Source organism: Eimeria necatrix, genomic scaffold (assembly GCF_000499385.1).
Source record: "Eimeria necatrix Houghton genomic scaffold, Enh_scaff24, whole genome shotgun sequence".
Lineage (NCBI taxonomy): Eukaryota > Apicomplexa > Conoidasida > Eucoccidiorida > Eimeriidae > Eimeria > Eimeria necatrix.
Window position 1 is genome coordinate 174,951 of NW_013655200.1, and position 13,199 is coordinate 188,149.

The following is a 13,199-nucleotide window of genomic DNA, read 5'->3' on the forward strand; positions in this document are numbered from 1 at the left end:
ACTCTCCAGATAAATTATTCTCCGGTAAATGCACGCAGGTAAAATGGTTGACAGTACTGCCGAGAAAAACCGGAAGTAGGTGCAGAATGGCTAATTCGTTCGGCCAGAAAAGTGTAGCAACTGACGCAATTCTGCTTCGACAAACTCGGGTATACTGCCTCGCTGTTCACCTACATCTTGTTGCTGCAGTTGCCGGAGAGCAGCATCCGCCGCAACGGCGAATGCATCCCACAGAGCTTTTTGGCGGGCTCCTGTCAACAGGATGTCCCTCCCTAGACGACAAAGTTGCTCAGCAGTCGCCGCTCCGGCTGCTGCAGAGAAGGCGGCCAATACGTACTCTGCACTTATTTGCTGGCCCAGTCGGTCTAAGCCAACAAAGCCCTGAGCACACACGTGTTGACACTGACCCACTGCGTTCACAGTAACACTTCACGTGACGGACCTCTACAAGAGAAGACAGCACATTGCAGCCAGCTCGGCAGCAACGGCAGCAGCTGCAGCAGTAGACTGACAAGCGCGAGGTCGAAGGGACTGCAGGGCAGCCGAGATGAAATCGCGCGGTAAAGATGGTCTTTCAAAAGATGCAACACTATGTCTCTATCTCTTCTTAGCAACTCCATGGCATCTTCTGTGCTGTTCCATGCAGAGAAGCCAGCTGCTGCTTGGTGACTTATTTTATCCGGAAGCGGCAGTTTTAGGGCGTCCGAAATGGCTGCTAAGGGCCAAAGCAATGCAATACTTTCCCCGAAGCGTCTCTCCTCGACCAGTTGGCGACTTTTCTGCATTTTCCTCAGCTGCTTCTTTGTCACTGTTAGCAGCTCCTGTGCTGTTACTGCGCTAAGGCCCAAAGGCTCTGCTGTGGCCCCCAACAGCAGCAGCAGCCGGCGCAGCTGACTGAAGGTCATAACGGCCCACTGGGGCTGCACGCAGTTCAACAACTCCTGCAGCAGTGCTTGAGCTGCAGTTTCCACGGAGCGGTCAGTCAGCAAGTTTGCTTCTTTCATGGCAAGGAAAACTGTCGCAGCATCTGAGAAATGGACTCGAAAGTCCGCTTCATCGGCTTCCGACAAAGCCTCTTCTTGGGGAACTTGCTTCTCCTCCAGCAGCAGGGGAGCAGCGCCTCCTCGCGCGGCAGCTCGGAATGCCTTACCTAGTTTTCGGGCCACTGCAGTGGCTACTGGCGGCGTCAGTTCGCCCGCCCTTGAGAAAGCTGCAACTAGCAGGGAAGCAGTGGACAGCGAAAGCTGCCCCTTCTCCAGCAACTTTAGCACTTGCTCTCGCTGTAACGCCCAGAAGGCGCTGCCACGTGGTGTAGCTAGGCCTTGTGCTGCCTGCAGCAGTCTCGCACGCAGCCACGCCATGCCTCGGTCTGCTTCTGGAGGAAGTCACACATAACTTACGGGTTCCCAGTAAGGTTTGCTGGTCTACCATGAGGCTTAGTGCTCCCCTACCGCCAGGACTCGCTGTACAACTGTCAGCGTATCATCAGCGCCTGCATCTTCCGTGGAATTCCTATCACTCGGGACAAGTGGCTCCTGCTGCCGCGTCCTACGCATACGAGCGAAACTGCGACAAGCTGTTGTAGCAGCCACGTCTCCACGGCTATGCATCTGACACAGAGGGCTCCCCATAGGCGTCAAGCCACGAAGCGGCAAGACCACCGAAGAGGTCCCAAACTTCATTTTCGACAAGCCACATATTAACGACCCAGTTGCGAATCTCTTTGTAAACGCAGTTGGTATCTCTGTTAAGGAACGTGAACAGCCCCCGGCGGCTGCTGATGCCGGCGGCAGTAACGCCATTGAAGCGCAGCAGCTATGGCATCACCCCACTTAATAAATGACACATATCACGGTGATGCCGGCTGTAACTTGTGTAGTTGTTGCCTGTGCCCCCACGCAGACGATGCCAGGGCTCACGTAGCGTCGATTGATGGATGGGAGACTTTTCGCCAGCGGCATCATTCAGGATAGAACTCTTCCTTGCCAGTGAGACATCCATAGATTCTTAGAGCCGATTTAAACAAATAAGTTGGTGATCATGATTGTAGAGCTTCGAGGTGTGGGGCGAAAGGCTCTTGAATGTACAAGACACAGCTTATTGGGACCCCGCTCAGGGCTACTGGTTCTGATCACATGCAGAGATGTACACACATAGTCTTGAATTATTCAAATGAAATATATTAAGGTATAAAAAATTTCTGGTAGGTAAAGCTTACTAGTGCGTATTGTGTGTGTACGCTCCAGAACGCTGTTCCATGTGCGTAACAGGCACGTGTGGCATCCTCTGCGATCAGTTTGCTGGTTCCTGTTGGTAGGGCAGCTTTACTGCTTATTTCTTACGTTCACGCAGTTTAACTATCTTTGGGCGTTTTACCTCACTACTCGGAAAAGTTGTGCTCATCATGTGCTGCGGAAGCGCTTCCGTGTAGAAGCCCTTACCGGGCTTTGCGCCAACGTCCATGAACCGAGCGCACCTGACGGATTCTTGGGAAAAACCTTAAATCATCCCTATGCACATCCTGACTGCCTGGTTGTTGGCTGTGTCGTATTGTAGATCCTCTCCTAAAAGGCAGTGCTTGGTGATTTATAGCTTATTTTTCACAAAGTTGTCCTCATATGAGCTTCCTCTGCAGCCTCTTCTTGCTAAGACCTACTCAAGCTTGGGTCCTGATTCAAAAGTGCGTTATTTTTGGTAGAGACTAGCCAATAAAGGGCCCTAGACGGTTCCCCTACTTATGCAACACACCGAATAAGCAGCACACTGACGCAGGTGCCCCGTATCCCAGGAGTACAAGTACGTTGAAGCACACTCCTACATAAAATGCTTGGAAAAAAAATGAGGTGTACCTGTGACCGCTCTCGAGTGTAATTGAAACTACTGCCACTTCGCTACATTTACACCGTTATTGTTGGCCGTCGTTCTGCCCTGAGGACATTAGAGCCGCCTGCGCTATCTCCAGAGCAGTGCATACATTCTGATGCACAGGTAATTGTGGTAAAGGATAGAAAAGCAACTGTAAATGTATTTTTTTTAAACCGGCAGCTGTGCAGAGAACGGTTTGAAGTGAGGCGTCTGCCCGCCCATGGAGTTAAGGTCAAGATTACGCAAGCAGCGAACAGTATTCGAATCTGCAGGCCACATCTCAGGTGGTAATGCTTGCCAGTAGTGAATATGGTTAAGAAAGCCCAGAGCCAAAATCGCTAGTCTCCCTGTATTTGTGCAGGTCTTGTGCAGTGGGGGGATGGACAGTCATTTTCGCCGCATTCAGGTTTCATATGGCTGGGCAACATCTAAGTGCCATAGTGTGCCTTTGGTCACTTCATCATGTCCATATTCAGAAAAGCTATAAATTGTACAAGACTGTAACGGTTCCTGATACAGAGTATTGCGAGTTCATTTCCGGTGGTTTCTTGCACAAGTTGATTCCGGCTGTGGTTAAAAATCCCATTCAGTTTGCTTCATGCTATCTTTTTTCCAGCCCTTTATGTAGCGTCCTGTTAAGGCCTAACTGACGTAGAGAACCTACCCAGCGAACACTCTACAAGCGAGCATAGCCTAGTATTCTTTACTCTTATCCTTCCAAGCCGCGGACACTCTTAGCAGCATTATATTTTCTCGTCTACTTATGCATACTGGTGAGAGAAAAAGTAGCGCTGTTGCTAAATTGTTCAGCTAGACACTAGGGCTGCTTTTTCCAATCCGATAGCCCTCACAAATACTTTTAACAAGTAAATCACCACAAGCATTAAACGTATGTTTTGCCCATAGCTTATCCTTTGGTTAGACGTTAATGCATTTCCTTCTGTAAAGTGAAATATTCAGGACTGCTACTTCTTCAAGCTTCCTTCGAGGCTGGTGCTGACCAGTACCTAACTGCGAAGCCCCTCAATACCTCGCTCACTAAGGCGTGGTGGGTTATGTTGCGCCATGGAATATAACACTTGGTAGAGCTAGTGCCCCGCTAGTGGGGACAAAGCCAGGCACCAGTTAAACTAAAACTATTGATATTTAGATGTGCAAGGAGATAAAGCAACAGGGGTGCTCTTCCGCAAATATCGGCGGATCAAGTCTTGCATCCCCTATGCTCACAGCATTCCCTCGAACTGTTCAGTCGCACAGCAATCTCATATGGGTAAAGTGCTCTACTCCTGGCAAGTTCTAATAGTACAATGCTGTTCTCTAACCCACCTGAGCAAGGGCGAGTGCCTAAAAAATCGTAGTCCAGGACACTGGCCCCAACATGCATTATTCGATTTAAAAAGTACATAATACTGCGCAAGGGCATTTGCGTGACATGAGGATACCTTTGGCTCACTAGGCTTTACGACTTCCCCAACAACAGATCAAACGAAAGTTCGACACATGGATAGACATGGCCAGTTCATGGGACTATACAACAATGAAGTACTTAAGAATGTCATCAGCGCATGGTCCTATTGACTCGCTTGGACCACCTTTATTAAACTTGAGAACTTTATTATGTCTTCATGGGTCCAGTTTAATGGCGTACTACTGTGGAAACGATGTTCGATGAGCACTTACTCTCCAAGGGATTCGCACCCGCGACCATGGAGTAACCCTTTCGATCCTTCAAATTGTCTAAATCCCTATGCCATATGCAAACCATCCGCAAAATTAAATTTAATTTCAGTTTGTCGTCATCGAAGCGAGCAGAGGGTCTGAGATTGAAGCAGAGCGCCTCCGTCGATTGCACTAACCATGGAGACCATTAACGTGCAGCCTGTTCTAAGTGTCAATGAGGCGGCACGCGTGGAGCTAATAAAATTAATGGAAATCTGTGTTAAAGAAATTCTATATACATTCACAACTTCATAGTGACGTTTTATTCCTTCGCAACCTCTTTGCGCTTCGCGTGCCGCTTTCCGTGTCGCTCACCCGCCTGGCAAAATGCGAGCGAGATCGCACCACCACCATGCTGCCTCTACCGGTGAGCGAACGCCCATTGGTGACTTCCGCGGAGCATCATATTTTAAAAGTGCAACTTTGCGCGACTATACTTTATTTTTGAACTATACAGGTCGACACTTTTTACATTTTTGAGGAGCGTCACTTTGTCCAATCTAAGTGAAAATGGACCAGCCACAAGGAAGCCTCAGGGGCGCACAGGCGGGTTCCTCTAGTGATGAAGGAACCTCGAGAGTCGAGAAGCCCGTACAGGCAGGCAGCGAGCAATTATCTGAGAACGGGAATCCAAGAGAAGAACAGGTTCATGAGGAAGCTCCTGAGCCACCAAGGCTACCAGATGAGCCTTGCTTCGCGAGGCCCAAACCCCATGGATTCGGTGTCAAGCAGCTTATTACAAGCTTCGGCGCCGCGATCTCAGCCTTGGGGTTGATGGTACAAGGATTGGGCAGTGCTGGGGGCAAAGGGTTGAGCCAACCAAGCGCCCCGATACTTCCCTCGGCGCCGAGCCCATTGGACCAGCAGCACGCCGGTGTTGAGCCAGTGCCAGGTTTGACTGAGCAGGAGGCCCAGGGGAAGCCCCATCTTCTCGAGCCCGTGCCAGATCCTGCTGATCCAGACGACATTTCAGAAGACCCTATGATGCCGGGAATGTAGAGGGAGAACGCTGAGGCCCTCCGTGGCCTGTCTTTGTTGTGAGAGATCAAAGTATAGGCACCCACAGCGTGCCATGCCTGAAGTGGATGTAAATCCTGGGCGCCGTATTCAATATTTGTTTGCTAGTCGCGCGCCCGCGATGACAATATCTGGCCCTTCGTGTGAGTTCAACTTGGGGGGTCCAGGACGCCGAATCTACTGGCCGAGCACGAGCTCGCCGTTTATCAAACAGTGATTAGCTATTTTTTCCAACCGGTCTGTCTGTCTGTCTTGGTCTGCGTGTTCTTTAGTACGGGACTGCTCCATGTAGGTTACTTTGCAGGATACACATCAAGTTAAGTTAGGCACATGTTGTTTAGAGAAAGCGGAAGTCAGGTGAACTAGCTTCAGAGGGTGCACCTCTGCCAGCCAGGGAACAAAAGATCAGATAGATTATGACTGCGTAGCTGACAACCCGAGGCCAAGAACAGTTAGTTTTGTGGCTGCGACGGCGAAGCGTCAGGAGGGGGTACGACGTGCATGAGGAACCCGAACTTGTAGGTGCCCCTCCAATAGTCTATCAACCCACTAACGCCAAATCCGTTGTAGTCTTGTGCAAAAACAGATATTCGCCCGCAACTGTCTATGAGCCCCTGTACTCGAGCCTGGCGGAAGAGGTACTCCCAACCCTGCACACAATCGCATCACAAGACCCAACAAAGTCTACCCACAACAACAACAAAGTCTACCCACAAGTCTACACAGTCAACGTTCTCTTGTGGATGAATGCGAGCGGAAGTGTACCACTCTCAACGCCGACTCAGTTTCTGGGTGGCTATATTCGAACTCCGACGCCATGGAGAGCCTGTCCGTAACCTGAAAGCAAGCCTCAGTATAGTCATCGCGCAATGTAGGAGCTGCGCGTTCTTGTAAAAAAATAGCCCAGTCAAATGGGTCTTATTGGCTGGGTGCACTAGCTTTTAAATAACAAAATTACATTCCTACAGCTGTGGAGAAGTCCAGCCATGGATTATTCATTCAGGAAGAAAATATTAATACGAGGATGCTCTGAACGTCAATATCGGCTGGGTTTCGTTCAAAATGCACTCATCCGTCGTAGCCGTACCTTTCTGGCATACTGCACTTTGCAGGTGTGCGTAAGCTTTGTAAGACCCGCAGGAGACTTGAAATCTGGCTGTTGACTCAGTTGACCTAAAAATATTGCATGGGAACAACACAGTAAAGTCATGAATAGACAGAACCGACAGAGATCCAAGCCGTATCAGTCAAACCCTCACTCACAATGCTACCCAGTTTTCAACCATGTTGAAGTCCAGCTAGTAGAGTAGGCACAACGCAACTTACATGAGACAACCGACTGTTTGTCAAGGTTGTAACGGCCCCCCACAGCCAACATCGAGGCACCATTGGCACCCTGAGAGGCAAAGCAAAACAGGGATAGTTTTAGATGAGGCACAAGAAAGCCTGGAACTGCACCAGGCTCCCGCGCGGAAAGACATTGCATGCTCTTCAGACATGAAGACTAAAACCCTTAACTTAAGAGTTATTTGCAGTGGTCAACTTGCCACGTAAGTTATTTCGCAGCCGGCCTGCAGCCTTGGAGTCAGTACTTGAGAAAACATTCCGTCCAAAATCCAACAGGCTGCATTGGCACACACACTGTAAGCTTCCCCGTATTCCTCACGAACTGCGCGACATTTTGCAAAGTCTGTTATCTTAGTTGTAAAGAAAAGAAGGCTGCAGCTACCAAGTGACTGCTGAAGGTGATTTTCGTATTATGAGCTCTTCGCTTACACTGCCAGGCGACCTTCAAAGACGAGGCCCAGTCCCGGCCTGTATTATCGAGGGAGATTTCATAAAAATTCCGTTGCTCGTCTTTGAGAGACGAGTTGAAGTTCAATTTGAGGTCTGCACTCTGGCAGAGAGTCTTTATAACTCTGAACAGTTAAAAGCCACGATTCACATGTGCCGAACACATGAAATTTAATGCCCACTACGGTGCATTGGTGACCAAAATATGAAACTCTGGCCTTAAATCATTATGAATGGCATAGGAATAGATCATTTATCGGCACGATTCTGAGTACTACTCTATGTATATTTGGCACGGTATTGGCTACGGCTGGCTCACAAATAAAGTCTGCCTGTGCCTGAAACGGGACAAGAACACCATATTTTACTTCTGCGCCACCTCACCTGCCTTGAAGCGATCCATCTGTGCCAAGCTTTGCCATTGCAAAAAAATGCGGCGGCGGTGGCTGGGCGTTCTCGCCCTGGCTTGGATCTGGGGGGGGCGAGATTGCCACCGTTGGGCCAAACTGATACGAGTACCCACACTCACGTAGCTGGGTCCCAAGGCAGAAGCTGTGGCACGTTTGGAGGTACTTATTTACCTGGATCACCAAGGAACAGTGACACATTCGCCAGCCCTTCCCAGTCTTTCGTGCAACACCAGTGGAAACTTTTCGAAGAGCTGCGGGGAAAGCAGCTAAAGTCGACTGCTTACCTGTTTTGCACCTTCCAAACGGAATCCATCAAAAGTGTCTTGACCGGAGATGTTCATCCATTCTCGAGAAAAATGCTCAAAGGGTATCGGCTGCGTGAGTCTGCGGCAATGGACCGATGCACAAGCAGCAATGCACTGTGCTATGAATGCCAGCACATATCCAGCAATATGTGTCAGTGCGTTTTATTTTCATGAATTCAAAGTGGAGATACTTGCGCCCAGCAGGAGGGACGCTCGTTGAAGTACGCAGTGCGAGTACGCAGTATGCGGTCGCTGTGCTGGGCTCTAGCAGAAAGCCAGAGGGAAAAAGGTGTACACTGACTGCGGCTTCTTTGGAGGCTCTGGTGTCTGCTCATTTTCTCTTGCCAGAGCATCTAAACGAGCCTTTTCTTTTCTGTCCACAGCGGCCGGAGCGTCGCTGGAAGCTGGTTGCGACTCCTTCGAGCCGCCAAAGAAGCCCAGGCCTGGAACACCCAAGAATCCGGTGCTCTTTTCTGAACAGCGGGCAACTGCAGGCGAATCATCCTTCCCTACTGAGACCGATGACGCACATCTTGAACGACCAGCCCGGACTGACTCTCCCCGTCGCTGGCGGCACCCGTCGGCAGGCTGGTCGCCGCGCCGCAAGAAATCAAAGAAGGGCATTGTCGGAAGAAGAGAGAGAGACGGGTTATATATTCTGCCTATTACTCGTCTTTCTCTAATCTTACGAGCCGCGTCAGCCCCGTTACTCGTGGGGCGGTCGATGGGGCCCAGCATGCATGCATCGAAATACACACTCGGCCGTGCTTGTCAGCGGACAAAGGCGTTTCTTGTATCTTTCTTAAGCACGCTAGACGGTCTAAAGCCTGTAACAATGCCACATTGGGACGCATAGATGCAATGAGCGGATCAGGGCCCCATGACAGTTCCATGAGTGCGGGCATGGCGGAAGCGTTGAACTCCGTTAAGTGACCAGTAGAGCATTTAGCGTTTTTGAACGATATCTAAGAAGAGCATGGTATTTTGTTTTTCCTCCACATGAGAACTGTGTTCGTGCCTCCCGAAGGCGCCTGGAGAGAGGGGTCTTCTCACAGTTCCTTTGGAGACTCTGAGCTTCTCTTTCTAGTTTTACGCTAGTGCTTTTTCCTTCCTAAAGCTTCCCAATCGACCTTTTATCTTTTGCGTAAACTCAGAGAGCATCTCTTACTTCATTGCTCCCTGGTACGCATTCGTATCGGTGGTAAAACGCCACCGTAGACTAGGTCTCTTCCCTCATTTCCCTTTTGCTCGCACATGTTCAAGTACGCTATAGGCTTTGTAATTTTCAGGACATTTTCACAGCATGACGTAGTCTGGTAGAATATGCCGATAAACATTAGGAGTAGGGCAGCAAAAGAGCAGGAAATTTTCTTTTTGGAAGGGCCCTCAGAAAACGGTATAGAGCAGGCCAGGAGAGCTGTTTGAAGTGCCATAATGATTTTGCATTCCTACCAGAGCTCCCTTAAGAGGAGCTGGAAGCTGCGGTTGAAGTAAAATTGACCACTTCTTCCAAAGAAAACGCAGCGGACACATGCTCCATAAAGTTGGTATTGGCCCTCAGATTAGACTATTTTCAGCGCAGAATATCCTATTGTTGTCACTCATCATTGCTGCAGCTCAGTTCCCACATATTGTACTCCGGAGCACCCTTCTGCGCAAAGTCTCAGAAGGCGACTGGGACTCTCTTTGAAGATAGCGAGACAGAGTGACGCTTTAGTCGTCCCTCCGTTGTCATATGAATGTCTTTAAAAATGTAAATTTGCCTGCGAATGGCTGAATTTAGTAAAATAGAGGCTTTCGGATTTTCGGCCAAAGCACGAGCACTGAAGGCCGGCGGCGATCCAACACACATGCCGCTCACTATCCCGAAGTAACTGACCATTCCGAGCTTTTTGCTGCGTGTTTTGTCCTGATCCGTTTGCTCATAGCATCATGACCTAGCCGCAAGCCAGCTGTTATTTTCACATCTAAAACCATCAGTTTGTGGACGGTTTCTTCCTACCATCAAGTGCCAGCGTACGGGGATTTGCCAATCGGCGCACCTCGGCACACTTGCTCCGCTGGTATACACCAAGCGGCTAACTGGTGTCGCCACTCTTCAAACTCATTTTCTCGTATCCTCCGCAGACTAGTCGGCATGTGCCGAGGTAGGTAGCCGCTGGCTTTCGTGTGCATGCCTCTGCAGGTTCCCCGTTATTTGATTCCATGCCAGTTTTCTTCTGCCTAGTCGGCTTGATTTTGGAAAATTCATGGAGCCGCTGACTCCACTAACGCTGTTTACACTATCATACACTCCCCTGTTTCTGGCGTGCGGTTGTGGACGGCACACCAGACGCTCCTCGAAGTGGAACGAATCCTTCCGAAATCATCGTAGAACGAACTACATTACACAGAGATCACAGAAACTAGGCCTTCCACTCACTGGCCTCCGGGAAGCTTCAGCGTACGCGGCTTTGCAGCTTCGGGTGGTGCTGCTCGGGCGCTGGAATATCAGCCAGCGCGATGCCTATTGTCGCACTCAGCTGTTTTTAGGTTCATTTGTGTCTCAAAGGTACGATTTATACTTTAAGCGGCACATAATCTGCAACTGTTTATGTTTTAGGAGTGCCGCGTGCAGCAGTAACGGCAAGCGGCCTCAATCTTATGGCTTAGTATACAAACTACTCTTCAGGCTTCTGTGGGTTTGCACTCAGTCCTGAGCAACGGGAACTCCACCGCGAGACACAGTCCTCAAGTCAAGCTGTACTTCTTTTGTCTTTCTATTGAACTACAGATATTTCCTGTGTAGGATACCTAGGTGCCTGGTCACACTTAACGTAGCGAAGTATGGAGCATCAAGACCCTAGGGCAGATTTCGTGGGTAGAGCTCTGTCGAGCCTATTTAGGATAAGGGCAATCTAAACCAGGGGAGCCCACGCTAAATCTTGGTAGCTGCAAAACCTAAATTTCTCTTTTGGACCCAAGAAAAGCTGCGACAATATTATTTATCTGATATAGGCGTAGCAGGAGTGAGGCCGCTCACCGGCTGTGCTGCATGTGCCACTCCTAAAACATAAGTAGTTGCAAATTGTATTCCGTTCAAAGTGTGAAGTGTAGCTTTGAGACACAAAAGTAAACGAAAAGCAACTGAGAGCAAGAGTAGGCGTCGCGGCAGGAGAAGGGCGAGCCCAATAAACCACCTTTGGAACCACCCCAGCGAGTTAATATGGCCTTTTTTGTTTAGCTTTTTTCCAGACAATGTCAGATTTGTCGATGGGTGATAAAAGTTGCCGTAGGACCAAATAAGAACTGGAAAGTTTTCTTTAGGATGAATAAGGTGATACCTTCTATGTAGAAAGGAGAACAGCACCATGCTTGAATATTAAATGGCATACATCTGCTATACTTTCGCTCAGGCCATTGAAAAACTAAAGATGTTAGAGCACCCCATTTTTGTTGTAAACCGGTCCGTTGCTGCTATGGCCGCTGCATATGGTCTAGCTTCAGTTTCCTGCCACTGGCCATTGCCTACGCCACTTTGATTCTCCAAAAAGATCAATCTAAAAACATATACGCTTCATCGCTATCTATCTACTGGCCTTTGGCTCCCCATATAGCCTATAATCATGTCGTTGTATTGCAAGTGCAAAACTCAAACTAGAAGTTCCTGCTGTCGAGCAGTATCTCGGGGAGCCCAACTCCGCGTACAAGATGCTTCCGACGAAATTTTAGGAGCGAGTGGGACAAATTCTACACAGAAAGACAATAAATACAAAGTTTTTAATTTGATACCTCACTTGAAAGCGCCGCGCTCTTAAATGAACGCAGCATCTATGCCAACAAGGCCGTTTATTAGGGCAGGCTGTTGCAAGCCACTCTAAGGACTACCGGCTACAGCTGTTAATAAATCAGCCAGTTCGGATCAAAATAAGTACTCGGCTTCAAAAAAGGCACTATGAAAAAGAGAAGCCCTATCAAGTCATTGTTCGGCTACCTCAGTACTGCACCGAACAGACGCACTGCCACTGCACCCAATAATGGCTTCATCGAGACTTTGCGCAGACACGCTCCCGAGAGTTTCTGATATCAGAATTGATCAATTGAAGGCATACTGGAGCAAAGGTGGGTAGTATCAGGTTACAACTCGCAAAAAACATGAAAGGCTACCGTTCTGCTGTGGCCCGTAGGCCGGCTCGTGCAGCTTTTCCGAGTGTCCAACTTTCCAGTCGGGCCGATTTGAATAAAAGAATGAGTAGTATTTGAAAGTATTACAGCAGTAGGTTTTATAAAAGATTCAGTGTAACGGAAAGTGCCGCATCCAGATAGCGGTTGGTGCCACCAGACAGCCAGGCTGAAGGTACCGCGGGGCTGTATGCAGGAAGCACCCGCACCGGGGTGAGCTGGGTGGTTCAGGTGTCGCTTCTTTGCGATTTGATGCGAAAGGCATGTGATCTTCAAATACATGAAATAATCAGACAGTTGTTGTGGAGCAGAGACGAGCAAGTCTCTCGTAAAGCAGCCCACCGGGCGCTCTGTGCACTGTAGCAGGCTTCTGCGCTTGCGTGTGGCGTGGCAGCACTTAGTGTGCAGGTGTCGGAGGGCATTCTTTAGGAGCCGTTGCAGAGAGTTTGGGTTGCTTACACGGTTTCTAGGCATAACATAAACATAGTTAAGCACAAGATTTGTTGAACAGATGAGGGATGGATTCAGAGGCCGGGGCAGGGGCCGCGGTGGCGGAGGCTGGCGGGGCAGCCAGCGCGCAACAATTGCCGAATCGCATGAACAGCAGTGGAAAAGTGGCCTTGGGTTAGTCCCCGGGCAAGAGTCGCGTCACTTTAACCCGCGAGAGGCCCGCGCAAGGCCCGAGAGAGAGGCAGAGCCGCCGCACGGGTCCGTGCCTGTGCATTCCACAGCGCCGCACAGGCGCCGCCACCAAGCCCAGGGCCTCCGTAAGGAACGCGCAGCCCCGTACGAGGCCCGGGCTGGCCTGCTGCCTCACGGGGCGCCCCCGGGGGCCCCCAGAGGGCCGCCGCTGCCGCTGGGGGGGAGGGGGGGGGCTGTGGAGGCGGTGGAGGGGCCGCTGGCTTGCGCAGCGCCGCTGCAGGGCTGC

General features: G+C 49.9%; 3 protein-coding genes across 3 annotated transcripts; 1 reads left to right on the forward strand and 2 right to left on the reverse strand.

Moving 5' to 3' along the window:
- Positions 1 to 90: 90 nt before the first annotated feature.
- On the reverse strand, positions 91 to 1,802 carry ENH_00034370 (hypothetical protein, conserved; the record flags this gene model as incomplete). The annotated part of the gene is made up of 3 exons (XM_013584980.1): positions 91 to 381; positions 513 to 1,331; positions 1,452 to 1,802. 3 exons carry the CDS (start codon positions 1,800 to 1,802, stop codon positions 91 to 93), a joined length of 1,461 nt encoding a protein of 486 aa, XP_013440434.1.
- A 3,292-nt stretch (positions 1,803 to 5,094) lies between these two features.
- On the forward strand, positions 5,095 to 5,583 carry ENH_00034380 (hypothetical protein, conserved; the record flags this gene model as incomplete). The annotated part of the gene is made up of 1 exon (XM_013584981.1): positions 5,095 to 5,583. One exon carries the CDS (start codon positions 5,095 to 5,097, stop codon positions 5,581 to 5,583), a length of 489 nt encoding a protein of 162 aa, XP_013440435.1.
- A 470-nt stretch (positions 5,584 to 6,053) lies between these two features.
- Positions 6,054 to 8,734, reverse strand: ENH_00034390 (eukaryotic porin domain-containing protein, putative; the record flags this gene model as incomplete). Its single annotated transcript, XM_013584982.1, has 9 exons — positions 6,054 to 6,251; positions 6,367 to 6,438; positions 6,689 to 6,774; positions 6,928 to 6,997; positions 7,152 to 7,225; positions 7,378 to 7,520; positions 7,780 to 7,976; positions 8,090 to 8,189; positions 8,412 to 8,734. The coding sequence occupies 9 exons, from the start codon at positions 8,732 to 8,734 to the stop codon at positions 6,054 to 6,056; spliced, it is 1,263 nt and encodes a 420-aa protein (XP_013440436.1).
- Between the last annotated feature and the right edge of the window lie 4,465 nt (positions 8,735 to 13,199).